We start from the raw sequence: 27,681 nt of genomic DNA, 5'->3' as shown, positions 1-27,681 counted from the left end.
AAAACCTCACATGCACAGGGAGTCATAAGTTTAGGTATAACTCTGTCCATCCTTCACAGGTATTTATCCATAGGAGCAAGAGATACATATTTTCTATAGGAAAACAAAAATAGTTTTCAACTTTTTTCTGTGGCCCACCCCATTCGGCACCTCAGGATCCTCACTTACGTTTCACTGTACAAAAATAGCTTTATTGAAATTATTTTGAATTCAGATATATAACTGTTTGCAAAAATTTGAAAACCTCCAATAGTTGTATCAAAAAGGCTGTGTGTGAGAGATAAATGAAAACATCTTAGCCTGTAACTGATCTTAACCACGCCTCTTTTTTGTTGTCACTGACGATCAATCGCGCAACTCTTGAGTAAAGTGGGAATGTTAAACGCTTTTCACATAAATTGAAATAGTTACAGTTTTTCTGCTACTTGCAACTAATACTACACATGCACAATCACCACCTCGCCCATTTAGGAAACAGAAACCATTTCAAACCACTGGCGCTGCCTGTAATGTGTCATCTTCTTAATAGAGGATCTTTGATGGTTCTGCCCCTGTCCTATCAGGACACACGGGTATTTAGCCTAACTGTAGATGATATGTTTTTAGCTAGCTTCATTCTTTGTGACAACAAGATATGGGGACTTTTAAATACACCAACTATCACTCAGAGCAGCGGCCATCCAGATATAGCCTCTATTAAGTTTAGCTACTAATGTGGTCTGGTCAAGTTCCATTATGTTAAGCCCTGGTTTATGAAACCAACGCACATAAACTCCTGAGCATTTGGTTAAAAACATGCAGGAAAACAAAATCCAACATGTGTGTCCTTCAGTAAAGGTGAGGGCTAATGACTGGTCTAGATGTAAGACATGTTGCAAACACTTTCTTGGGTGTTCCCATGTGTGAAGGTGATTACATCACACTCACACTCTCCAGTGAACACTGAAACTTTTTCTCACCTACAGTAACACACTAAATAACCCTTTTATTTAGCTGAAGAGAAGACAGACATTGAAAACTAAACCCTGTTAAAACCAATTTAATTATAGGTTTGAATTTATTTTTCTTTCAGGGAATGTTGAGGGGCTTGAACCATGAAACTTTATGTTTCTTTCTTATAGTCAGGCTCTAATTATGCCTCTTTATTTAACACAACCACGTGTATGTTAGTCCTACATGCAGTGATTTGTTGGCTTGAAATTCCACTGATAGGCTGAGGCAGTGGCAGAATCTCACCAAACTTGTCAGTGATTTTTACATTTCCCAGAGAGAGCCCTTGTCATTTTGTCAGCCTCCCCGTGGCTAAAGTATGCAGGGACAGCGGGGCGGGCTGTCAAACTGTGCCCGCTTGAGAGCGCCTTTCCCCGGGTTGATGAGTCATAATAAGGGCCGGCCAGGTGGTGAAAATGAGCAGGGAGGCAAGTGAGGAATATGTGTGTGTGTGTGTGCGTGCGTGCGTGTGTGTGTGTGTGTGTGTGTGTGTGCGTGTGTGTGTGTGTGCGTGTGTGTGTGTGTGTGTGTGTGTGTGTGTGTGTGTGTGTGTGCGTGTGTGTGTGTGTGTGTGTGGTGTGGTGTGGTGTGTGTGTATGTGTATGTGTGTGTTGAAGGATTGAGAGAGGGAAAAAAGATGGAGAGAGAGAGAGAGATGGTGGGAGGGAGAAGGAGCACTGAGCTGAGTATTCACTCCAGATCTTGGGGGTTTTTCAGTCTCTCACTGCGGAATGTCCTCTCTACTTTTGAAGTGAGTGAAGCCTTTAACTCAGTAAATCACCTTTATTCTCTCGGGCAGTTTGCCTCTCAAACAATCTGAATCTCTGGATGGAGTAACGTTGCTGCTGCAGCTGCAAAATGAAGGCGCTGTGTTTGAACTTTGCCATCACCTGTCTTTGGCTTCTCCCTTCAGCGGTGAGTATAATCAGTGATCATCTCTGCTCTGCTACTGGGCTTCTGTGCTCACTGTTAACATCAGCTATTGTTGCAGTGGCAGCGGGAGGCTTCATTTTCTGCAGATCTACTTATCTGTGCTGTTGTCAAATAATTCATTTCAAATTCCCACATGTTTTGGTTCTGCTACTGTTCATCATATTGCAGCATTGTTGCACAATCAGGCAGTGGTCTTGTTTTGCTTTGCTTTTTTCAACTGTTTAGTTTTTTTTCTTGATGGAAGGATGTGTTGGTCCTGTGTATGAGAATCAAGATTTTCAATTCTTTTGTTACAAAAATAAACAAATGTAGGCTCAAATTATTCATCCACAGCTTTCTGGTCGTTAATTAAAGGATAATAGACAACTACATGTAACATTTGGAGTAGTAGACAGAAGTGAGAAGTCAAATGATTTGTGCTCAGGTTTGACTCCAGTAAGAATTTTACTGACTTCTTGTTTTTTTCTGAGATTTACATCTTCAAAATCTTCCATTGAAAAGTTTGAAATACCCTGTTTTATTCTTTTAGGCACAAACGTGGCACTGGTCTTTTTTTCTGTTTTCTACAGACAGACTCAGAATTGAATGCTTGCATCTCATGATCTGAGAAAGTCTTGATCAAAATTGACTTTTCTAACAGATTGTGAAATTCAGCCAAAATGAATATGTACCGTCCTCAAAATTTTAATTTGTTCCACTCTTCCACTCTCACTCTAGTCTGTAATTCTCTTTCAGACATAATTGTAATTTAATCTGCTCTCCTGTCTTTAATTGAACTTTCTTAACTGTTCTGCATGAGCAGCCATTTGCAACATCTGTACCTTTAACGTTGAAGCTGCCAGGTGAAACCTCAAAGACACCTCGTTTTGTACTTTATTACTTGAACTAAATGATTGTTCAGTCTCTGTCTGTTTGAAAAAGTTTTTATCCCCCTTGGGCTAAAGAAACACTGTCACTTCATTTTTTTGTTAAGTCTGAAAAACTGATGCATTAAGTGTCTTTTTAGCCAATGGCAAGAATGTACTCTCTGTCCTCGAAAATGCAATTACAGCTCTCAGTTTTCTCAGTTTTTTCCTGTGCAGGTGCTTTTGCACAGGTGTTGTTCTGCTTGCTTCCACTCCAACGCTGTTGCTCAGTTGCAGTCACTGTGCTGGCATCTTGACACAGAGCCAATGACACGGCTGTCACACAGTGAGCTCCAATTAGGGTGGGTGAGAACAGCACACAGTTGGAGATTTAGGCTCAGTAACAATAGGCACAGCTGGAGCTCACTTGGTTACAGGAAGAGGCAGAGATTGGCACACAGGGCTGGCGTGGTTAAGGGTGATGTGAATCCCACTTGTTGGTGAGAAATAATGATATAGTGGGAGCTGTTTATTCAGAAACCTGGGGGAGAATCACCCTCAACCTCCATCTGGCTTCGACACATTATGATGAAACAGAAATGAAGTCTTAAACAACAAGTGAGCAGAACTTTTTTGCACATTTCATGTCTGAGTTCTCTAAAAGCATAAAAACCAGTTTCCCACAATTGAAAATTAAATGTTTTTAATGAATGAATTAAGAAAATAAAGTCAGAAACCTGGATTCACCTGACATAGTGAGGTGATCCAATTATTTTTTACTTTTAATTCACTGATTTTTGTTGACATTTTGTGTCTGTACATTTGCTATATTCAAACACATCACATTGCTGCACTACTACTGTGAGATATCAGTCACATAAACATCCTCGCTAATGACTGGATTTATTGGGATTTGAAACAGTAGGTGGCTGCTTCATCAATCTGAACAAGCACTTAATTTCCACAGCCGCACTTCTTTTTTATTTTCTGTGTAGTGCTATTTTTTAACTGAGTGGAACAGTCAGGTGGAATTAACCATGTTTCTGTATGTAACTGATGTCTTCTCTTTTGTGTGCGCTAATGAAATCCAAACTATGACTGATACTTCTATGGCAAAAACAACTACTATTTCTCAAAGGGTTCAACATTTTGAGCAATTAGCTACGATAAATGCTGCACTTTCTATAAATGCATCAGGAGGTTGTCCCTCCATATTCTGTATTGATTGGAAGAATAAATGATATTCTAATATTTAGTAGGCAGTTTGTTCAGATTTTGCGCTGCTAAAGTTTTGCACATAATCTGCAAGCTGTTTACCCATATCTGTAAGAGAAGTGGGTTTTCTAGGCTACTGTTTGTTCCAGATACCTTCATACAGTGTTCCAACAAACATGTCAGGGACAGTCACAGAATGGAGGGGGATGTGAATGGAGATGGGCAAATGCAATGATGAAACAGATGTAGTGATAACTTGACAAGGTGAATCCAGGTGGAACCTTAATACAGTATTAATTTCAAGTATCTAATCCAAACCAACTTTAGAATGGAAACTGGAATATTCAAGGGGAGGACGAAGAGAGAAAAGGGATTTTTAGTCTCTTTGAGACGGCTGAGATGTTCAGCAGAGAAGAGGCTCAATATGGAAAAGATGCACAATTTTACCATTTTCATATTTTCAACAGTGACTTGTGTGTTGACTATGTGCCCTCTCTGCTAAGCATATGGATTAGTAAACCCATAGATGCAGTTCATCATCAAGGTCGCACTGAAAAGTGTTTATACTAAGGAAGGTGAGTATGAGGGAGGACTGCCATAATTAAAATGTGTTAATGGTAGTATGAATGTGACTTTGTGTGTGGGTGTGTGCATGTTCCTTTCTGTAGTCCTTGCCTGAAGGAGCTGACCTACAGTATTGATCACAATCAATTTCAAGTTGTTGTCCTATTTCAGATGATCTGACACATCAAAGCATAATTATTTGAATCGATTATCTGCTGCCTTGTATTAAAGCTAAAATTAAACTGTCCTTCATTTGCGGTTGTCCTAGTGGTCTAAAGATCTTTCTCTCTCCAGTCTATCCTGTCACTTTTAATAGTATGGTGCTAATATTGATATGATAGACCTATTAAAAACGATATGAGTATGATGTTGGTCTCAGAGTTACAGTCTTGCCAGAGAAACATGTCAGAGATTAATGGAAAGGAATTGTAGTTTTCTTTTGTCTTCCTGGAACCTTAAATGACCGAGAAATCTTTTTAGTCAAATCAACTTGTCAGCCAGAGTCAAAGTCTTTTTACAACAAAATGTGGTTTTTGTATTTCTATAGACAGTGTTTCTGTGCTGCTGCAGTGGAGGGACACTAACACAAAAAGGGATTTTTATACTAAAAAGACTGAAACTCTGGAAGAAGCCTGTTTGATTTGTGTAACTCAGTCATGTCAACTTCAGCTTCAGAAAAAATGTGAGCCTACAATATCTTTCAATGGAAAACATTTACTCTATAGGTCCGTTTGTTACTTATACAGTAACACACTTTCACTGTCGAAATTAAATGGAGCAAACTGTTTATTTTGGATCATAAAAAGAGAGGTTCTTAAAAGGTTAACTGTACAGATACAAACATTGACTGTCACTTCTTAGCAATGTCGAGCCACTGACATGGTTTCCTGAGCTTTTCCCAAGTCAAAACACGGAATACATTTCCTTTTATTCTGTGAATTTAGGGGCTGGTTCATCCGAAAAACACATTTAATCACTTACCTCTAGTTATATCTGGCCATGCAAAGAGTTTTCAGATCTCTGAGGGAAATATCAGAATTTGGTTTGTTGTGCTGAAACAGAGCTACTGTTACTTTTGATGGGTGGGAGTTCCAATGAAAACTGTTCACAATGACAATAACAAAGATGCAGTTTCCAGAAATAAAGTTTAATATTTTTGACATATAATTGTTCAGTACTGTGAGTATCACAAACAAATCGTGTTCTTATCTGTTATAACAGGATCTCAAAACCTGGAAAAGTTGTTTTTTTGTGATTTAGTTGAATCGACTCTAAATGAGACAACAAAATTTTATAGTCATTTATGTTTTGCTCTGTGCAGGTCCAAGAAACAGCCAGGCCCTTTTACTTACAGAACCCACAATGGAGGGAGGAGGAAGGAGGAAGAGGAGACGCTGTGGGAGCTGCACTGAAGGTTAAACATATCTCCAAAGATTTACAGATAATCTCCACCAAACACAAAACACCTGCTTACGGTTCGCTCGGCCCGTACGGTTGGCCACAGAACTTCTCCCAAGCTTTGGATCAGTACGTGTACCGCCCTGCTCCCAAATCCAAACCTCCTGCTAAAACATCCCCAAAGGCCAAGAAGATCCTGGGCTGGGGTGATTTTTACTTCAACGTGAAAACAATGAAGTTCAGCCTCCTGGTGACGGGGAAAATCGTTGACCACATCAACGGGACTTTCAGCGTCTACTTCCGGCACAACTCCTCCCGTCTGGGGAACATATCTGTCAGCATCGTCCCGCCCTCCAAAGCTGTAGAATGGGAAGTTCTGGATCCTCTGACTCAGAGCACTCACACCAAAAACTCAGTCCTGGTTCCGGATGTGATGTCTCACTTCCAGAGCCCCCCTCAGTCGACCAGTCCCCCCCCCCCTGACCAGCAGAAGCAGCAGCAGGACATGACGATGGTGACCGAACTTAACTGCCGGATTGAATACCAGAAAACCAACCGGTCCAAGAAGACCAAACCCTGCATGTATGACCCGGGGCAGACCTGCTACTCAGAAAACACCCAGTCCCAGGCAGCCTGGATCTGTGCCAAACCCTTTAAGGTTATATGCATCTTCATCGCCTTCACCAGCACCGATTACAGGCTGGTGCAGAAAATCTGTCCAGACCACAACTTCCAGACAGAGCAGAACCAGCAGCACTTTGGTTGACAGATTCTGCAAGGCTGAAACTGAGACATCAAACCATTTCTGACTTTTCACACATCCTTCAAAATCATGAGTTCAGTTTTTCAAAAATGGGTTTGAGGTTGACTGTTTTTATACGCCGCTAAAAACTCATTTTCAACATGTCAGTGAGACGTATGATAATGTGTTGATAGCAGAACGTGAGCTTTGTTGTTGTCTGAAACTACACTCACCCAGTCTGACTGATTCATCATATCACTTTGTGTATTGTGAATTTTGTTTTCTGAATATGTATTAATTATTAATGTGAAGACTTTAAACCGAAACTAGTTACTTACTATGTGAAAGATGTGACTTCTTGACTCATTAATAAAACAAAATAGATTCATCTCTAGGGAAAGAATCATCTGTAGTTCTGGAAGCATGAACTGACTTGAAGAGCGCTTGTTCATTGCACAGTAGCAATGATTGATTAGATATTTCTACTTCAAAGACGTGAACCAGATGACAAACAGCTGTAGTCACATGTCCTACGCTCCCGTCCAGTACTGATTTTACTTTCACCCTTTGCACCCTGAGAGTTTTGGTTGTTCCGGGCCTCTGCTGTCACAGACATGCTTACTCTGTCATTACGCCACACATTACAGGTGAGTACATTTCTTTAACAGTGTATTTATTTTAGAGCTTTTTAAGAATACATGCACATATCATTTATTTTCTTCTGCTCCTAATAGCAGTTGTGACTAAATTACACATTTCTGAAAACTAGGTCAGTCTTGTCACCCCAGGTTACCTCCCCCCTGATGGACATGTCTGGTTTGTCAGTCCAGTTGCATAAGTGTCACCGTGTTTGTCTGAGAACTGTGATGATCTCAGGTTGTTGAAAGAGAAAAGAGAGTTACTGTTTGTCCCAGAATAATTTTTGTTGTTGGAGGAAAATTGACTGTACAGTCTGCGCTTTATATAAGACTTAATATGGTCAAGGCTTAGAAAACATAATGAACACAAAAGATGAAAGGAGACTTGCTTCAATATATTTTTATGCTTGAACAGTAATCTGTGTATTAGGCCAAAGTAGCACATAGTTATGTAACTATCATGCAGCTACATGCTGCCTTCAACAAACAAGGCCCTGATAACCAAGTCACTTGTGTGCCTGGCCAGCCCACATTACACTTTTCATGTCCAAGGTTTTCCATAACCGCTCTGCTGAATAACACGTTTGGTTGTTCTCTGCCTTTCATTTAATGGATTGTTTAGAACATCAAAAGACACATTATTCTAACTCCCTTGTTTCCAAACCCCCGGTGCAATGTATTTTGAGTGATGAAAGCGTTTTTGCACAGGCTTACTTTTCATGAGGTTTTCAAAAGACACCAAAGGAGCAATCTTGGACAACAACAACAAAACTGAATCCCTCGGAAACTTTTCAACTCTAGCACAATGGAGAGTTGCACCGGCTCCTGTGACTTAGCATTTGTATCCTCGTTTAGGTTTAATTAACTTTGTAGAGCAGCATCTCTCCAGGGTCGTACATTATTTTCAGTGACAGAGAAGAGTTTTAAAACCATTATTTAAGAAGTGGATATTTAGTCATTGACTTTGATGATTCTTGTCATTCTTGTGCCATTATCCACCACCCCGTGCTGCAGCCCTTCTTCCACAGGGTTTCAGGATGTTTGGGCCAAGGTCGCCAGATCACTGTGGAGTCGTGCAGGCGAGGCCTCAGCAGTACCCGTGGGTGGTCGGGACAGGAAAGTCTGGCCCAGGATGACCCAGAGATGTGGATCCTCCTCCAGCAGGAGAAGGACCGGCAGTGTCGGGGGCTGGAGCTCATAGCATCAGAGGTGAGATCCAAATCTCTTTTAAAAAATAGGATGGACAGAAGTAGTACAGTGGATATGTTTTGTATTTCATGGACTGTTTTCTGATTTTCTTTTACTGTTTGTTACTTACTATTTAGTACTAACTATTGATAAGATTCCTTTTTTAAATCACGGAACTGACAGTTGAACAGAGGGTGAAGAGTGATTGTGAGTAATGAGACAATATTGGAGACTCTGGGTCCCTTTGGTTATTTTGCTGATTTAAAATAATGATTGGAAGTTTCACTAATTCTTCACCAGAGCTGTAGTTTCTGGAATTGAACTGTTTTCTTCAGTGAGATTTCCTTTTCATTTTCCCCCTTGAAAGTCACTGATTTCATCTAGTAGAAGCTGTAGGAAAAGAAGGGAGCGTTCATTCTTTTATTCTCCAGCAATTATGAATCCACAACACTATCAGTCACAATGACATCTGAAAGATTTTCATCTTCATGTGCTGTCAGTCAGTCACCACTGACTCCCAGGAGAGAGCCCCTGTTTTTTCTCCAGGAACACAGTCAAATGATCCCATTAGGTTTCCTCACTGATTTCTGCCATTGATCTCCTCATTTTAAGTTGAGACAGAGGAGAAGGGGCGATTGTGGATGTGTGTGTGTTTGTGTTGTGTTGAGATAGTGTTTTGAAATGTCATAGAGAGAGTTTTATGTCACATCTGGGACTGGTTTTAAATCCCACTGGAATGATTGAGGGATCCCTGAACAGCGACAGGTTTAGTTTAATACCAAGGCAGAGGAGGTGGCTGTAGAGAGAGAGAGAGAGAGGAGAGAGAGAGAGAGAGAGAGAGAGAGAGAGAGAGAGAGAGAGAATATGTGCAGAAGTGAGACAGGAAAATTATTCATTTACATTCATTTCCTTCTCTGCAGCTCCATCTGTCCTCTGACTCTCAAGTGTCTTTGTGAGATTTGAAGCTGTGCTGAACCCCACAGGATTCAGTATCAGTTAGATTCTTTCTTTAATTTGACTATACTTTAATATTTTTTAAAAAAGCTCCTTTTGCAGCTCCCAGACAAACTATTATAAACCTTTTGCAAGATTTATGCAATAAATCTAACTGATTTCAATTGCTTTGATTATCCTTCTACTTGTCTTACTGTCTTTATAATTGGAGAGTGTGGTTGCACTGTGTCGCTGGGTCTTGCTGAAAAAGAGCAGTAGTGTTCAGTCACCCTTCTCCAGGTAAATAAAGGTTATATTTGGATGGTGACAGTGTTCTGAATATATAAGCTTGATAAAAAATGCACAGTGTGTGGCTCTGGATCTTGACACTGTGCTTGTTTGTCCTGTCAGAACTTCTGCAGCCGTGCAGCGCTTGAGGCCCAGGGCTCATGTCTGAACAACAAATACTCTGAGGGATACCCGGGACAAAGGTAACTACATGGATAATGCGCTTTTCAAGTTATAGTGCATGTGATTTAAGATTGTGAACAAGAAATTTGGAGCTTTTGAAAATCACAGAATTTCATTTTTAAAATGTCAGTGAAGCGGGCTTGGGACTAGATGCAATTCAATATAATAAGACCATATGAAACGATAAGATTTAATACTATACAATACAAAATGGCACAATACAATACGAAACAATACAATACAATACGAAATGATACAATAAAATATGATATGATACAATACAATATGAAACGATACAATACAATACGATACAATATCATAAAAAATGATCTGATACAATATAATACAGCACAAAATTATACAATATGATACAATACAATACAATATGAAACCATGCAAAATCATAGACAACATATAACAATGTGATAAAATACAATGGAAGGTGACTGTGAAGCAGAATATTCAAAACACACAGGGATTTTTCAGCATTTTTCCTATCAAATCTTAATGGTGGCCTCTTGTTTATCTCAGGTACTATGGAGGTGCAGAGATCGTGGACCAGATCGAGCTGCTGTGTCAGAAACGAGCGCTTGCTGCCTTTGGTCTGGACCCAGATTTGTGGGGTGTCAACGTCCAGCCATACTCCGGCTCCCCCGCCAACTTTGCAGCCTACACAGCTGTACTGAGGCCTCATGACCGCATCATGGGCCTGGATCTGCCCGACGGAGGACAGTGAGTGAACATATTATCGTTTTCATAAGTGTCAACCTTCTGGATTCTCTCGTTTGTTGTCAGTGTAGAAAGTGATGTTGCAACAACAGTTTTTTTCAAAAGGTAATGGAAATAACTAATAAATTGATCAAAAATCTAATAAAAAGTGACTTAATAACTAATAGTATCTTGTAAATGATTCTATAAAAATAAAATAAGTAGTAATTGCTAGGTAATGATAATGTGATCGTATGCTATTACTGAGAATTCAAAACAATGAATTATTAAATAGACCTGGTTCATTTAACTGGACACTTTATTAAATGTCTAACAGTTAATACATTATTAGTTGCTACAATGAAATGAAAAGGTTTGAGATATTTTCCACATGAAACTGGATGTTGTTTTCGGACTTAACGTCAAAATGCATTAATGTAAATGACAAACTGTTAGTCACACAGTCGGGAGTTGTCACATTATCCCTCCCTCTTTCAAAGAAATATATTTGAAATGCTTTAACTACAGTAATAGAACCTTGGGAAATGAAAACAAACACTCAAAATATATTAAGGCTGTAGTGAGAGTTCACTTTATGAATGCAGACCAAGTTTTATACTGCATGACTAACACCATGTAAAACTTATCTGATGGAAGGTCAACATTTATACAAATATGCATTGAAGACATAGTATATTTCATATATAAAAATAGCAGAACAATGCACCCAGAAGCTAAAGACAACAACATGAAAGAGCATTTTCAAAAGACATATAACAATATCATATAAAGAAGATTTAGTCTTTGCATGAGCAGACACATTCAGGTACAAGCTACAGTCACTAAAGATGAGCAGTAGATGAGAGGAAGGTCAGTTTCATAGAAATTATTTTTACTATATTTGATCATGTAAATAAACTGTCAGAAAAGAAATCAGGAGCTACAGAGGTCAGAACACGTTCACAATGCTGCAGAAGACCCTCACCTGCTGTTCTGATGATCTGATGCACACTGAATTATGAATCTATTTATTTCTATTCCATGACATTTCAGCCTTACCCACGGCTACATGACAGATGCCAAGAGAATCTCAGCCACCTCCATCTACTTTGAATCAATGCCTTATAAACTGGATGTGAGTAATCATTTGTTTGACTTTTTGTTAATAGAAGAAAAACATGCTCCAGCTGAAAAGATATCAGACTGTAAAACTCTTCCCTCCATCACCTGCCCCTTGTATCATCTCAGCCTAAAACAGGTCTGATAGATTATGACCGGCTGGAGAGCACGGCCCGACTCTTTAGACCCAGACTCATCATCGCAGGGACCAGTGCCTACGCTCGCCTCATCAACTACGCTCGCATGAAGAAGGTACTTCTTACATCAACGATTATCCTGTGCACCATCTTGTTTTCTAAAGTAGCAGCGGTACAAGTAGTAAAACCAACAATTAAAAAGCAGTTTGTTAAATTCCCAAATTAAGAGCAGAAAAATATAACAACAATAAAATTAGGGAACACAAAAAGAATGAAGTACAATGTTTTAAAAGCCTGAACATGGGAATGAGTTTTATCACTTAGTGTGTGTGACTGTGTATTTCAGCTGTGTGTGGAGCTGAACGCCTACCTGCTGGCAGACATGGCTCATATCAGCGGCCTGGTGGCAGCAGGAGCTGTTCCCTCTCCTTTCCAACACGCCGACCTGGTCACCTCCACTACCCATAAGTCCCTACGTGGAGCAAGGTGAGTGCCAGGATGCTGTGTGTGATTTTTAAAAATAATTTATAACAGGACAAGTGTCAACTCAGGTCAGGTCAGGTTGTTAAGATTTACTTCAAATCTGACTCATGGCCCTTTACTGCATGTCACCCCCTCTCTCTCTCTCCCTGATTTTCCTGTCTGTCTCTTGCTTCGCTATCTGAATAAAAAACTTCAAGAGACATGTCAGGCTGAGGCTCTCTTTCTGTCTCCACTCTGCAGGGCTGGTCTGATCTTCTACCGGAAAGGTGTGCGGTCTGTGGATAAGAAAGGTCTGGAGGTGACCTATGACCTCCAGGACAGGGTGAACTTTGCTGTGTTCCCTTCACTTCAGGGAGGCCCTCACAATCACGCCATTGCTGGGGTGGCCGTCGCCCTCAAACAGGTCCAGATACTTCAAATCAGAGAGAAAATCATTCTCAGCAGAATATAGGAAACTCAGCTTCAGCGTTCAGTAGCTCATGTATAAATCACACGTCCTAGTTGTCATCTGGAGTGTCTTAATATGAACCGACGAATAATTTCTATCTCGGCAGGCTTCCACTCTCATGTTCAAACAGTATATCACTCAAGTGCTGCTGAACGCCAAGGCCATGGCTAACGCTCTGCTGAGGAGAGGCTACACCCTGGTGTCAGGTACAGAGGCAACTGCTTCATACATTTTTGTTCTTGTATAAAAAAACATGCATTTACATAAGCTCTTTGTTTATCTTTTTATGTTTATCTTTTCTCACTGACTATGGAATTAGTACTAATATTGCATCTCTTGATTCAGTCACTTTTGGATCACTTTTTTATTCACTCCAACCTCATTTGCATTCTGTTCCTATGACTGTGGAAAAGTTCATTTAACCTTCACTTGACAGTAGATTGAATGGAAATGGAAATTTATCTCTCTGCTAGACACACTTACCCCTAAACGCAACACAATTTAGTTTTATCCTAATCATTAATTTTTAATCTCTCCTCTCTCTCTCAGGTGGAACGGACAATCACCTGGTCTTGGTTGACCTTCGACCTCGCGGGATCGACGGGGCTCGGGCGGAGAGGGTCCTGGAGCTGGTGTCCATCACTGCCAACAAGAACACCTGCCCCGGAGACAAGAGCGCCCTGACTCCAGGAGGACTCCGGCTTGGTAGACTAATAAAAACATAAGAGTTTGAGCAGGACGGGCTGGTAAAGGGATTATTCTTGGTGAAGAGCTGCAGGAGTGGAGGTTGTTTGGGCGGAATCTGTCAACCAGTCAGTCTTCCTACCCGTATGATAGTGAATCCTTTCTTCTCTCTGCGGGCCTGTCTTTGTGATGTGTCTCTGTTTGCTTTCGTCTGTCTGTTATTGTCTGTGTGTCCGTTGGCCTGTCAGTCAGTCTGTCAGCATGTCTCTCTCAGCCGCACCAGTCTTAACCCTCTTTATCAACTTTATCAATCGTGATGGAGCTAATCTTGTCATATCTTTTTCATATTCTTACCTTGATTTTATCTGTTGTCACTTTTCCACAGGAACCCCGGCTCTGACCTCCAGACAGTTCAGCGAGGCAGACTTTGAGAAAGTTGTGGAATTTATTGATGAAGGGATCCAGATCGCACTGGATGTGAAGAAGAAGACTGGTGAGAGAAGACAAAGTTTCTTTATTGTGTCTAAACTTTTCATTTATCAGAGAGAACCGTGGAGTGGTGACATATTGTTTGTAGAACACCTGAACGCTTGATAATGACATGATGATGTGCACCAAATGAAAAGAAAAATCTAATCTTCTATCTTAACAAGCGCTCCCGTCCCCAATACTTTTTGTACAGTCCCTCACATACTGAGGACACCTTCACAATACTTCACTTGTCTCCCAACAGGAAACCTGGCCAGCTTCAAGTCCTTCCTTCTGGAGGACCCAGAGACAGTGTCACGCGTCACAGAGCTCCGCCAGCGGGTGGAGCTCTTCTCCAGGCCCTTCCCCATGCCAGGATTCACTGACCACTGACAACAGCACAGACACATGTATCTAGGCTAGTCATAAAAACACCACGTCAGATCAAAAGAGAAAGGTTTGATCAAGTGTTGACTCATATAATTTCAGTATCACATGTTTATTATTTTCTAATGGCTGTAACAATAATGCTAATGTGTAATAATAATGTAATAACTTATTACAAGTGGTCCCATTATTTTATGTATAACATATTATGATATAGCAATAAGCAGATATAGCGGTTACATATATATATATATATATATATATATATATATATATATATATATATATATAGTGGTTAAATAATTTGTCAACAACTATAACTCAATGAATGGAGGCTGGTGTATAAAAAGCTAATGAATGATATATAGTAAAACACTTAAATGTGTCCTTACCTACTGCTACATTATATCATGTTATAAATCATTTGTTAAGTGTTCATTAACAGCTTATAAATGTGAAATAAGGAGACTTACAGTAAATTAGTGTTACCTCAGTGTCTTGTGCTCCTGATGAAGTGACGTCACAATAATGAGATGATGTTAAATTGCAGCAGGTTATCACATCAGCAGGTTTAAATAAATGATCTCATTCAGCAGAACAACTCGTTACACTTTGGCAACTTATTAGAGTAGGGGGCAAAATTCTCATCAGCCACTTTGGGAAATTATGTTTGAACCTTTTAGATATGGAAAAGGATTGGTTTCGTGCAGGCAAGAGATGACCAGGTCAATAATACTGATCATTTCCATAAAGATTTAATTCATTAAAAACAAAAAAGATTTAATAAAAAAATGTTACACAGTAGTGTACATCATCTGTAGCTGCTGCAGTTTTCACTTGATAGACAGACCACAAGTGATTTTAGGTAATTGGTTTTTTGTCCCCAAGCTCTTATCAACGTTAGGCCCTGGGAAACTCACAGTAGCTGTGTTGGGAAGTGAACACACGCTCAGTTCACACCCACAAAACTACAAACCAAAAATCACCCATAGCTTCACTTTGATTTGCTCTTGTAAATACAGTAGATCTTCTTCAGTGTAATAAAAAGCCATCCTGAATGTTTGATGACTTTCCTTTCAGAGGCTCTCTTGTCACTTGCGTTGGTCTGGCTGTGGGATGAAAGCCTGCTGCTGTGTAACATTTGATAGGGAGGCAGATGATTTATGTTTACAGTGAAAGGAGGGAAGAGGCTCTTCAGATTAAATAAACACTGATCCGTGTTAAGCTGCTGGCATTTCCTCCGGTCATTTCCTCTCACTGTCGTCTTCAGGGAACAGTCCAGAAGAAGAAAATCAGCTCTGGACAGAGACAGAGATCGGACAGGAAGATAGTTGGAGCCAAAGATTCACACCCTGAAAAAAAATCTTCTCTTCAACCAGGAGCACCTTCACTCAGCTGTTGGCAGAGGTTCCTACTTCCAGCTAAACTATTTTTATTTTTATGATACTGTGTCTTTATGTCACCCTGTTGCCCCACATTATGCTAATATACACAGACATATACAGGAGAAGATGAGAAGATTATGTAGCTCCAGAGTTCTTCACTGTCCTCACAAATCCTTCAGAACTTCCATTTCTGTTTATTTAAACGCATCCTCTCCCGCTCAGTCTGCTCTTTATACAGATAAACAGAGCTAGCTTCCTCTTGCTCTCACTCTGGGTTGTAATTACAATGTTTGCTATTGTTTTATTTTGATGAGTTTATTTCTTGTTCTAAGAGGAACGTTTCCTCTGGGACATAAAGTGCTTTATAAACGAGCCGTGCAACATGAAGCAGCTGCTGGAGCCTATTGGAGCGCTTAATATTTATTTCATTAAAGAGCTGAATGATGGCGCCTTGGTGGCTCCCCTGGTGGAGCGAATCACAAAGGCTTAGTCCTAACCTCAGCAGCCATGGGCTCCAGACCAACCCTCAGCCCTTTGCTGCATGTCATCCCCTGACTTTCCTGTCTATCTCTCACTGTCCTGTCAGAATAAAGGCAAAAATGGCCAAAAAAAGAACTGAATGGGCTTTTGTTTAGTGTCAGTCTTATTTGCATCCTCCTCTTTTTTTTTTTAATCTGTCTTTCAACTTTTTACTTTTTTGCTTGAGCCTCTGCGACAGGAATGTGTCCCGTCCACAGAGAGTGGCCCGGCTGAATCACAGGTCAAAGATCAGGGAAGCTCTCAGCTCTGTCATCAAAAGACACACACACACACACACACACACACACACACACACACACACGCAGCATCACAATACAAATAACGACTCATCTCTGTTCCTGTTTCTCATGACCCGACAACTGCTTTGACGCAGTATGTGTGTGTGTGTGTGTGGCTGTGTGTGTGTGTGTGTGTGTGTGTGAATTTTAAGGCTTTTAAATATCCTTTAGGGAAAGCATTGGATCCCTCATGTTCCATCATTCTAGGTCACTAGCCCTATCCTAATTTCCGCAACAATCCCTGTGGTGTTCAAAAGGAGGATGTTTTTTCTTTTTTATCTTTGTTATTCTTATTCTGTCTTTATTCTGTCTTTATTCTGTCTTTTTGTCGCATTGCAAGGAGGAAAATACAAGAGACGCTGAGATGAATATGGGCTCAGAGCACAGAGAGCCGAAGGAGAGGTCTGGGGTTTCTTAAGAGGATGAAAGGAGTCTCACCTTCACTGAACAAAGCTGAGAGATCCTGTAAGAATTTAAGAGTTTGTTTAATTTATCCTTCAGAAGGAGTGTGGGAGTTACTGAGGCAGTTAATACAGCAGGAAAGAAGGGAAGGACAAATAGTGTATGTTGATATTTAATACGACAGAGGGAATAGTTTCAGAAATCAGGACAACATACTGTATGCTATCCAGTCTGAAGTCAGGGACTGACACAGCCTTTGGTCTCCCACACATTTATATTACAGTCATTTTAACAATACTCCATTTACAATATATTCAGGGTATCTTTAATCAGTGCTTTGTTCTGTGCTCAGTATCATCTTCAAAAGAATGAAGCAGGAATGGAAGAAGCAGAGTTGAATATGAAAACAGTGTTTGCGATTGAGATGTTGTGACTTTAAAATCTTTAGAACCACTTTTTTCCTCTTCACCTGCATCTCTTTTTAACAAATAGGTGTTAAAAGTTTTAACCTGATTCACCACATCACTGTCTTTCATTCTCAGCCCGTATGCACTGTGTGTGCTTGTTTCTGCAGCATGGAGAGACAGTGGTACCTGGATGTGGGCTGGTGTGTGTGCATGTGTGTGCTCAGGTTGCACACAGTGTGCTCTGCTGTCACACATCAACACCATGCTGGGGGACTGTTCAACATCCTGCCACTGCTGTCCTTGATCAAAGACACACACAGGGCTGCTGTCACACACACCGGTGCACACAGACACACACACACACACACACACACACAAGCTCCCACACACTCCACTAAGTGTGGTTATAGAAGCACTAATCAGACTGTAAAGTGAGAGCTGCACTGCCAACAGATGGATCTGTTCCACCATAGTTACTGATTTACTGTTTTGTATTTTTATCTCAGGATGTGGAAAAAGATCTGTATCTGACTCAGTTCCATGCAGGTGTTTGAGGAAAGTCACCTGTCTGTGTATGTATGTGTGTGTGTGTGTGTGTGTGTGTGTGTGTGTGTGTGAATGTGTGTGTGTGTTGGCAAGAGAATACTCTAATTCAAACATGAATCATACACTTTATTTATTGAGAGAGTTCAGCTCAGTTTTCATAACTTACACAGTCATTGTAGCATTTAGTGGCTGCTAAACCTGCAATCATGTGACAGTTATGAAGAAACACATGCAGTTCCATCACATTAACTGGACCTTCAATGCAATACAGCAGGCCATTGTCATTTTATGAGAAGGTGGTACAGTTAGTTGAAGAATATATAAGGAAACACAAGCCTTGCAGCTGCGGAATAGGACAAGACTGTGTTGCATTCAACCTTCAGACACCAAAGAGATGAAACAAAGCTCAAAGAAGCACATCATAGTGTTTGCAAATGTAAGCTCCTAAATTACAAATAATGTATATTAATAGATACCTGGAACAATCACATGAATGCATTCAAATTTCAAAAACACAGCAGACTGGTTAATAAAATGAAAGGCATTTGTGATTTTTTTCAATACCGCTGGAAAATGTCACCAAATCTAAACTCCTTGGTTTATAATGTATGAGCGAAACAGGCCAGGATGGTTTAGACATAAAGCGAGCATGTGCATCCATGTGTCATATGTCTCCTGCATATGTTGTACGTATGTAGAAATGTTACATATTTAACTTTTTCAGGTTTCATGTGTGCCCTCAGGATCCGTTGACTGACCATCCCAGTCACATTAACAGTGTCACAAGTTTGTCACCAGCGACACTATCCTGATCTAGGATCCTTTTCACTTTCCACCTGCAATGAGGAGGGGAATGAATCTGACCGTAGATCAGGATGTTCTCTGATTTTCCACTCTGGGTTGTGAGATTTAGAAGTCAGGTCCCTCCTTCTTCAGGTTTTTGTAGTCAGTGGTGATGGCCACAAACTGGGGAAGAAAAAGATCAACTTCAACAGAGGCTTGATGATTATAACATCTGTATCCAAAGTGACACTGTGTCTCAAAAGGTCACTCCCGTTTCCTAACACTGAATACTTGTGTCTGTATTACCTTGTACTGGTATGTGGGGTCAAGTTCATTCCATGGCTCTGGGTTATTGGTTTTGTTCCAGCTAAACACACAAAGAGATGTGCACAGTTAGGCTGTTTGGGAATCTGATATAAGGATAAATCTTTCATTTGGACCTACCACTCCCAGTAATCTGATCCCCTTTCATTGTTAGATTATACAAAATAAAGTATAGAATAGAATAAAAAAAAGGAAGCAAACACAAAGCAAAAGCTGAGGGTCACATTCAAACTCAACACACAGTATGTGCTTTAAGCCCACTGTGCCACCACCAGGACTCGCTCTCCAGTGATTTCATCAAGCTTGTAAACAATCACTGCTGTAAAGAAATGATGAAAGACCTGCGAGGAGACGGAGTTTCATTAAGGGTAGAACAATAGTTTAGATAGCAGCGGGAGGAGAGGACGTCCAAGCAACATATGGCTTGAGGGGGAAGGGAAAGCAGGCAGGGAACCCTGGTGTCAGAAACACTCATAAAACAAATCCCTCTGTTTAATTAGAGTGAAAAAGTATTCATCTGCCCTCCACTTGCCTCATTAAAGATGTTGACAAATCTTCATTTTAGGATGATAGTAGGACTTACAGAGGAAGAAATTCTCAGTTTAATTAGTCTAAAATCAACATTTCCTTGTGGAAACAGGTGTTTTAACCAGGAAAAACACAACTATTAACAAGCTAATTAGCAGATTCCATTTGCACAGTGAAGCATTTGATCCAAACACCATGAAAAAAATGTGTCACCTGCTGCTTCGTCTTTAATACCAAGAAAATGTAGATGATCTTTGTATAGCATGTGATCAGAAGTCAGGGTGACATGTGAAGGTGCTTACATAATGTAGGGTGCTCTGGCAAGACGAAACAAATACAGACATGCTCCGCCCATTCCCAAACAGATGAAGAAGAACTGGGGGATGAGCTGAAGACAGAGAGAGAGAGAGAGAATCACAAGATTAAAATTCTTACATCTTATATCATGTTGGTTTATTTAGCCTTTCTTGATTTGTTATTTATGAATATACAGATACTGAGTTTACATTTGAAAAAGCAAAACGCCTCTTTGTGTATTTGCATCTTTGTTTGATTGACATTTGATTGATTGACTGGTTGGAGCCCTGAGGATCAGAGGGAACAGACAGCTGTGATTCACAGCCAGAGGTGGAAACAAAGTCAGATCCTAGATCAGCTAGGTAATTGGCTAGCCACTATATTAACCTACGGAGTGAGGGTTCAAGCTTCTCATTCTCTCCATATACAGTGCTCATCAATAGGGGAATGAAATAGCTCCTTCTCCTATGGTGTACACAGTAACATATAACTTTAAAAAAGACAAAATCAAGTACAAGCATAGTAAAGTACAAGTAGTATTAAGTGAGTAATGAGGATGTTGCTAATAGAACATTTTCTTTGTACTGTTAGTCAAAGCCTTTACTGGAGGTGTGTTGAGCTCACTGCATACCAGTGCACCGACACACATACTGAGGGCAAAAGAGTAGTCCACCACCTGTGCCCTGATTTGCTGGTCATAAAAACTAAAGTGAAGTTAGCCTGTAAAGTTAGCGTATAATCCTTTATACAAGATAAGCAGCTGGTGTCATGGTTGAAAAAAGAAACTCTTTTTCTAAGTTGCATCAGCCTCAGTCAGTTTCAGACTCATGACTCCTGACATTTACTGAGTGTCTCAGTGAATATGCAAATGTAAGAGCTTCTTCTTAAATTAAAAAACAGCAGATGCAGCATTTTATGAACTGGGGGGGGGGGGGGGGATAATTCAACCTACTTACTGAAGAGAGACTCGTCTGTATCACATGTCAGGTGTCAACAATAACTCCATGTTTATTAGAAACTGCATTCTGTATTTGTGTTGGTCTGAGCAGCTGAACAACCACAGTTTGAAGCATCAGCTACTGGCCCAGTGGCTTTTGCTAAATCGGCCTCCATCACTTTTACTTTTACTTTTACTTTTGATGCTTTACATTTTTCTGACAATACCTTTACTATAATGCAGTAAGTACACTGTTTTATTGTTATTACAATAGTATATAATAGTTTTATTACTTTTACTGAAGAAAAAGACCACAGGTGAAAGACGGAGAGAGGGAGAAAACCAGCCATTGATTCAAATTATATGAACTGAGGGGAGTAAAGTACATTTAAAAAAAGGGTAAGGACCAATATAAAAAGATGTATATCTGTCAAGGGGGTGAACCAGTGGATGATTTGTAGTAATGAAATAAGAATGTGTAGTTTACTTGGTAAATTTAAAAAAAATATTTAGATAAAAAAAATATGGTGAGAAATAGATGCAAAACTGAGATATGACCATTATCATTGCATAAATGCAGCAGTTATGCTGTTTACAGGTCACAATAATTCTCAGAAATTTAAATAACACAAAGTGGGACTAACCTGAAGACCATCTGACCAACTCTCCATTTGTCATTTTGTCTCAGTGCTACCTGTGTGGCCTCCATCTGACTGTCTCCTCATCTCTGTCTGTCTGGTTGTCTGTCTGTCTGACTCTCTGTGTGTCTGTCTGACTACCTGTCAATTTGTCTGGCTGATTTTCTGTCTGTATCTCTGACTTTAAAACTTTCTCCCTCTCTCTACAGCCTGTCTCTGTCTGTCTGTCTGACTGTTGAAACTTTATCAAGGAGGTTTGTTGAGTCTCACAGAGATTTGCTCCCTGCAGCCTCTCTCTGTCTCTCTCTCTCTCTCTCTCTCTTGCTCTCCTCACTGCCTCTCCGCCTGTCTATCTGTCCGGATGATAGACCATATCAAGGAGCTCTGGTAGAGTCTCATAGGGATTTCCTCCCTGCAGATCTCTCTCTCTCTCTCTCTCTTTCTCTCTGTGTCTACTGGGAGGCCGATGACAAGAAGTTAAAACTCTGTCACTCCACTCTCTGACAGCACAGCCGTTAAAAAACACAGAAATAATCCCGTCCCCTGTAGGGACAACTCTCATTTTTAAGTTTAGTTTATTCCAACTAATGCTCAGATTTTTGTCAGTTTAGATTTAGGAGGTTTATAAAAGTCATGGGAGTGTTTTTAAGTCTTCTCCTCTCTAAGTTTGACTTGATTTCAAATGGACCTCTGAAGCAACTTAACCTACTTAATTAGAATAAAAATAAGATGAGATGAGACAAAAGTAGATTTAGATCACGTCTCTTGGTTTCACTAACACTAACACTATAAAAACACACTGCAGGCAATCATCAGGTTTTTCTTCTACTGTATTTTATCATAAAATGGCCTGAACTTAATTAATAGTAAAGTTTAGTTAGTATTTTACTATAGTATATACAGCTAGATGTGCATTAAAATCATGCAAGGTATTTAGCTTCAGCAAGGTGCTCTATAGACTATAATACAATCTGTCACATCACAGTCTCCCTCCTGTGTGTAACCGTCTGTACTGTTCACTGAATAATACATGAATAAAACACAGACGCAACAGATCCACTCAGTGTAACTTCTAACCGGGCGGGCTATGGATGCAGTTCACTCAATTATATTTACATTGATGTTAATGTAGCACTGATGTTAGATAATGTGCATTGCTCTGGCAGGATAAATGGATGAAACAAAAAAAGAAGAATGTTATTTAATGAATGATTACAAACACTGGAACTGTGCTGACTGCATCCACCTCTCAGTCATTTTCATGCCAATCATTTCTCCTCAGTTATTTTATTTTTATCATATTTTATAAGCAAACTTCACCTACATGCAGCATTTTAATGAGAAAAATGGTTAAAACCAATTTGTTAAAAATATGAAAGTACTAACAAGTAACAGAGAGGAACTAGTTAAAGATTACTTACGCCAGGGTGCCTCTTAGCATGCTCTACAGCTGTCCGAAATATCATTGCTCCAGTTTATAGTTGGAACAAATAATTCACAGTCAATAACTAAGACCCTTGTTATCAAAAACCACACGCTTTGCACAGCCGTGCACAGACAGGATTAAGACCTGTTGTTCTCTGCATGTGGAGGGAGGAGAGGAGGAGGGGGAGGAGAAAGAGGTCATTTACATCTGATTAGAACTACTTCTGCTCCCTTGTTGGGGTGATTACACTGTGCTGGACACTGTGGAACAGTTTATATTTGAATGATAAGGTTTCATCCTTGTAAATATTCATTAACTCATTATTCATATCAGGGTGTTCAATCAGAAGAAGCTGTGTAAGCTCCTGCAGAGAGCTCCGAGGCCTTTTCTCTCTCATTTCCTTCACTTCTTCACTTTGACTTTTCATCCCTCCGGGAACTGACTGGGGAAAACAGAAAAGCATACAAACACAGTGTCCTTTAAAAAAGGCACTGGGGAATATCTATGTCTATGGACCTCTTCAGTTGCCCGAGTCATATCAGTAAAGATTCCAGTGCAAGAAGACAGTGTATAAACATCCCAGAAAACATACAGTCCAGTAGAAAGCTGAAACAACAAAGAAAGAGAGAGAGAGAGAGAGATAGAGAGAGAGAGAAAGAGAGATGTGGGGGTATTTTAGTTCTCAAAATTGAGGTTGAAAGAAAATAGTCTCAAAAAAATAACACAATACATGATGAATAAAATCAAATGAAAAGATAAATACTTGCACAGAAGTCTGTTGCTTTTCCATGATGCCTTCATGTTGCCTGTTCTTCAAAACACTCTGAGAGATTGGCCCTCTTCTGCCTAATGACAGATTCTCTGTCTGGTGATTTTGGAAACCAACGTCCACTACTCCAAAACATAATTAAGGACCATGATCACCGTGTTTGTATCTCATGAGGAGGCAAAGTGAAAGACCAGAATGTACACTGAGAGAGTATGGAAAATTCAGCTCCTTGACAACTGATTGCAAATGAAGTGTTTTTTAACTGCTCCTGTTTAAAATGTTGAATCAGATAAAGGAACATTGACCCAGCAGGTGATTTAAACATTGTTCAACCTGGAAAAGATTGGCTCTGGATGATTATCATCTCTTAAGCCAAGCATCCCCATCTGAAAGGGTCCAGGCTGAAAACCAAAGAGAAATATAACATGAAAACAAACATAACATAATGGTGAGCCCTGAGGAGCTCAATAAAGATGTCACCTCCAAGTTAACAACATTAGTTCAATAGAAAATATTTGCTCTGTTTAATGGACCTGTGTCTATGACTCATTGCACTCCAGTTTAATTGGAAGTTAAAACAAATTTGGCACAGCAGTACTTTGCTTACAACTTCACAGATGTTTCATTATTTTCCAGGCATCACACGTGTGTCTGCAGATAATAAAGCGGCACCATTAAGGTCACATGATGATCATCTAAGAAGAACATACAGTATATATTTATAATTCAGAGTGGCATCTATGTATTTTTGAGTGTAGGTTCAAAATTGATTGCTTAGAAGGAGCAATGGAATTTGCACAATGTATAAGTTGCATGACACATCATGGATAGAGTGTGTGAATGAGTGTGTGTGTGTGTGTGTGTGTGTGTGTGTGTGTGTGTGTGTGTGTGTATGTGTGTGTGTATTAGGGTGACCAGATGTTCCCGTTTTATTGGGACAGTCCCCATTTTTGGTGGCCTGTGCCTGGCTGGAGCTATCCCTGGAAATGTCTCGCGTTGTGCTTGTTTTGGCAAACAGAGGGGCTACCCTTACAGGCTAAAGGAATATAAATAATGACTTCACAACCACCTTAAAGGAAGGGAGCAGCCACTGTTTCACTGTCTTGATGGTTTATGATGTTGGTAAATTTGAATGAATAATACTTTTGTACTCATGGTTTCTGTAAAATGAACTGAACAGTTGAATTGTGGAGAATTCATCAGAGCTGGTCGCCTGTGACCAGGTGGGTTTTAAGAGTACATAAAACTGTGACCATCCCGACTTATTTTGATAAAAACACTTCTGCCAATTCTGCCTAACTGAATTCAGGACTTTGTAGCCAGGTGGAACATTCTTGGGACAAATAACAATAATAATCTGAGCACATTTAACCAGTGTTACACAGCTAACTTTGAGTGATACTCTATCCAGGGGCTACCTTTTCAGTAGCGTGGCTCTGAAAAGTTTGTAGGTTCAAATCATTCACAAAGTGACAAATTTTCAAACTGCTCCTGCAACATAGTCAACTTTTCCACTGTCAAATCAAATACTTAGTATGTAGTATGTTAACTAATAAATTAGTTAAGAAATCACACTGCTATTGACTATTGTCTTCTTTGAACCACATTTCAGTAGACATCAGAGAAGTGGATTATGCTGCAGAAATAGTTAAACTTAAACTGACATTAGCCTTTTTAAAACAACTGTTCAAAACTCCAGCAGAAGAGTGTTTTATACTCAAGAAGAGAAATAGTGTAGTACCCGTCAACTGAAATACCAAGTAGTATCAAATAAATGAATACCATTCAAATTACAATTGGACATGAATGATACAGAGACAGCTGCATCTCACAAACTTTCCATGTTCTCTGTCCAGGCAGGAATCTATTGGGGTCATTCTGCTTTTAATGCTGAAGCTGCTGCTCCTGCTGATCAGTGAGCTTCTCATTGGGAGCAGCAGGTGACTCTGGTTTGACTCTGAACCAACACTTCTGTTGAAGGAACCTAATGACAAGAGATGAAATGTTGAAACTCCAGTTTGGAAGCTCAGCAGTCAAGAAACTCTAAAGGGAATACACTTTTAAAATTGTGAATATTTATGGTTGAACAACTGGTTGAATATAATAATATGAAAGCATAACATATCAGTGTTACTATACTGTATGCTTTGGCCCATTTACTACAAATATCCAACATTCCAAACAGACCTCAGTTCATAAATGATAAAAATCAGCTTGTGGACACTTGAAAAATGGTGGAGGTCATAACGTTCTTTGAATCAACAGCAGTGTAACTATGCCAAAAGGACATTCTGCTAAAAGGCTATTTTAAACTCTGTAACCATGAAGACCTTGCTGTCATGGTAAAACAAGTGAATTGTGTATTTTCTTACAGCTCAAGTGTTAAACTGGAAAAATAAAATAAAAGTTTTTTCAACCACTAAAATAACTCATTGTGCATCTGTCACACTGCCATCTGTGGGTTTTTAGTTTATCCTCACCTCCAACACAGGACTGTGTGACATGAGCTCAACCCTGCCTGGTGTTCCCGCTGACCTGCACTGCACACTAACACTGCAGCTCTCACATAAATCCCCTAATTGGACACTGGGCAGAATATGGCAAAAACAGGGTTCAATACAGTGCAGAATTGTTTAAAATTACATTGTGTACCTACAGTATCCCTTGAGTTGTTTGATAGACAGTTTATTTAGGAATCCCTAATGATGATGTTTATTGGTCCTAGCAGTAAATTTGACTTGTACATGCCTGACATCTGGCAAGGTGGTGACAGTGCTCACAACAGAGAAAACTAGAATCACCTCCTCTTGGTCATCTGCCTCCGCCACTTAGACTAGTTTCAGATTACATCGCTGTTTATACAGATTCTAATAAAATATTAAACATTTGTGAGAAATTTTGTCATAGTTTCTGTGTGAAGTCTTGAGTAATGGCTAAAAAGTGTTTTCTTAGGTCACGGTGACCTTAACCTCTGACCTTTAACCACCAAAAATCAGTTTGTCCTTGAGTGTAAGTGGACATTTGTGCGAAATGTGACAGGATTCCCTTTAAGAGTTCTTGAGATATTATGTTCACAAGGCCAAATCATGTTTTGTGAGGTGACTGTGACCTTGACCTTTGAACTTTGACCTTTGGCCACCAAAATCTAATCAGTATACCCTTGAATCGAAGTGAATGTTTGTGCCAAATTTGAAGAAATTCCCTCTAGGCGTTACTGAAATATTGCATTCACAAGGCCAAAACTGTGTCACCATGTCTATGACCTTTGACCTTTGACCCCCATAATCAAATCAGTTGTTTGTGCCAAATTTGAAGAAATTCTCTCAAGGTGTTACTGAAATTTCACGTTCACGAGAATGGGATGGACAGACAACCAGAAAACAATAAGGCTCTGGCTCTGACTGTTGCCGGCACAGAGGAATAAAAATGGAGGTAGACGTGGGTAAGAGGGAGATTTAAGCAGGTGTGAACAGAAATAAAGGTGGACGCCATAACATCCCAGCACATCTGTTTTTTCTTGTTGAATTTGAGCCACAACACATCAGTAAGAGCTCAGAGAAACCACCATTAACACAGAGCATAGCCACAGATTATTGTGACCATCAAATACATCTTTGTATTTTTCAAAAACCACAAGATGACAAGATGGCAGGTCCATTAGCTAAACACAATGAATATGTATTGTATGGAAATTAGTAGAAATGGAAATGTCTTTTTTGAATTGCACTTGCAGTTGATTTTTTCCCTGAATATTAACAAGAAAGCCTTCCTGAAATGTAGTGTAGCCATAGAAATAAATCCTCCTTACTTAATTTTGCAAATAAAATATTTACTTAATTTTACTTTTTAATCCCTCTTGTTAAATTTGAGTCACCCTGCAGTCACAGGCCTGTTTCAGCTCTGATTAGCACCACTCTGTCCTGCTGTGGAAACCAGGCTGCTGTTTGTGTGTGTGTGTGTGTGTGTGTGTGTGTGTGTGTGTGTGTTTGGCTGGCACTTCTCCTTTGGCTTGAGGAGAAGCAGAACAAGCTGTCTGAGGTTTTGAACTTTCAGCTGTGGGACAGTTTAAC

General features: G+C 39.8%; 3 protein-coding genes across 4 annotated transcripts; 2 read left to right on the top strand and 1 right to left on the bottom strand.

Annotated features, from left to right (window-relative positions):
* The first annotated feature begins 1,559 nt into the window (after window positions 1-1,559).
* On the top strand, window positions 1,560-7,075 carry LOC130175527 (neurexophilin-2-like). The gene is made up of 2 exons (XM_056386070.1): window positions 1,560-1,905; window positions 5,869-7,075. The coding sequence occupies exons 1-2, from the start codon at window positions 1,849-1,851 to the stop codon at window positions 6,709-6,711; spliced, it is 900 nt and encodes a 299-aa protein (XP_056242045.1). The 5' UTR covers window positions 1,560-1,848; the 3' UTR covers window positions 6,712-7,075.
* A 140-nt stretch (window positions 7,076-7,215) lies between these two features.
* LOC130175526 (serine hydroxymethyltransferase, mitochondrial-like) lies at window positions 7,216-16,356 on the top strand. 2 transcript variants are annotated; one of them, XR_008828747.1, is made up of 13 exons: window positions 7,216-7,334; window positions 8,340-8,534; window positions 9,858-9,937; window positions 10,449-10,649; window positions 11,679-11,760; window positions 11,874-11,996; window positions 12,228-12,367; window positions 12,605-12,767; window positions 12,919-13,018; window positions 13,362-13,517; window positions 13,882-13,989; window positions 14,230-14,421; window positions 15,622-16,356. XR_008828747.1 is itself a non-coding variant. In XM_056386069.1 (12 exons), exons 1-12 carry the CDS (start codon window positions 7,302-7,304, stop codon window positions 14,355-14,357), a joined length of 1,509 nt encoding a protein of 502 aa, XP_056242044.1. In that variant the 5' UTR covers window positions 7,217-7,301; the 3' UTR covers window positions 14,358-16,356. The 2 variants fall into 2 exon arrangements, 1 of the variants encoding a protein (XP_056242044.1); XM_056386069.1 differs by having other exon boundaries at window positions 7,217-7,334; window positions 14,230-16,356.
* Window positions 16,357-18,022: 1,666 nt separating this feature from the next.
* Window positions 18,023-22,997, bottom strand: ndufa4l2a (NDUFA4 mitochondrial complex associated like 2a). The gene is made up of 4 exons (XM_056385118.1): window positions 22,838-22,997; window positions 19,847-19,932; window positions 18,999-19,059; window positions 18,023-18,875 (listed from the first exon to the last, which is right to left on the bottom strand). Exons 1-4 carry the CDS (start codon window positions 22,880-22,882, stop codon window positions 18,819-18,821), a joined length of 249 nt encoding a protein of 82 aa, XP_056241093.1. The 5' UTR covers window positions 22,883-22,997; the 3' UTR covers window positions 18,023-18,818.
* Window positions 22,998-27,681: the final 4,684 nt, after the last annotated feature.

This window comes from Seriola aureovittata, chromosome 9 (assembly GCF_021018895.1).
Source record: "Seriola aureovittata isolate HTS-2021-v1 ecotype China chromosome 9, ASM2101889v1, whole genome shotgun sequence".
NCBI classification, from domain to species: Eukaryota; Metazoa; Chordata; class Actinopteri; order Carangiformes; family Carangidae; genus Seriola; species Seriola aureovittata.
The sequence above is the reverse complement of the archived record's forward strand: the minus strand, read 5'-3'. Positions and strand labels throughout refer to the sequence as shown.

Bases quoted from the DNA above. Each gene is read 5' to 3' on its own strand.
- LOC130175527 (XM_056386070.1), top strand. From the start codon at position 1,849: ATGAAGGCGCTGTGTTTGAACTTTGCCATCACCTGTCTTTGGCTTCTC. The intron at 1,906-5,868 runs GTGAGTATAATC...TGCTCTGTGCAG, and splicing joins TTTGGCTTCTCCCTTCAGCG to GTCCAAGAAACAGCCAGGCC.
- LOC130175526 (XM_056386069.1), top strand. From the start codon at position 7,302: ATGCTTACTCTGTCATTACGCCACACATTACAG. The intron at 8,535-9,857 runs GTGAGATCCAAA...TTGTCCTGTCAG, and splicing joins TGGAGCTCATAGCATCAGAG to AACTTCTGCAGCCGTGCAGC. The intron at 13,990-14,229 runs GTGAGAGAAGAC...GTCTCCCAACAG, and splicing joins GGATGTGAAGAAGAAGACTG to GAAACCTGGCCAGCTTCAAG.
- ndufa4l2a (XM_056385118.1), bottom strand. From the start codon at position 22,882: ATGATATTTCGGACAGCTGTAGAGCATGCTAAGAGGCACCCTGGC. The intron at 19,060-19,846 runs GTAAGCACCTTC...TTGTGTGTTTAG, and splicing joins GCCAGAGCACCCTACATTAT to CTGGAACAAAACCAATAACC. The intron at 18,876-18,998 runs GTAATACAGACA...TTTCTTCCCCAG, and splicing joins ACCCCACATACCAGTACAAG to TTTGTGGCCATCACCACTGA.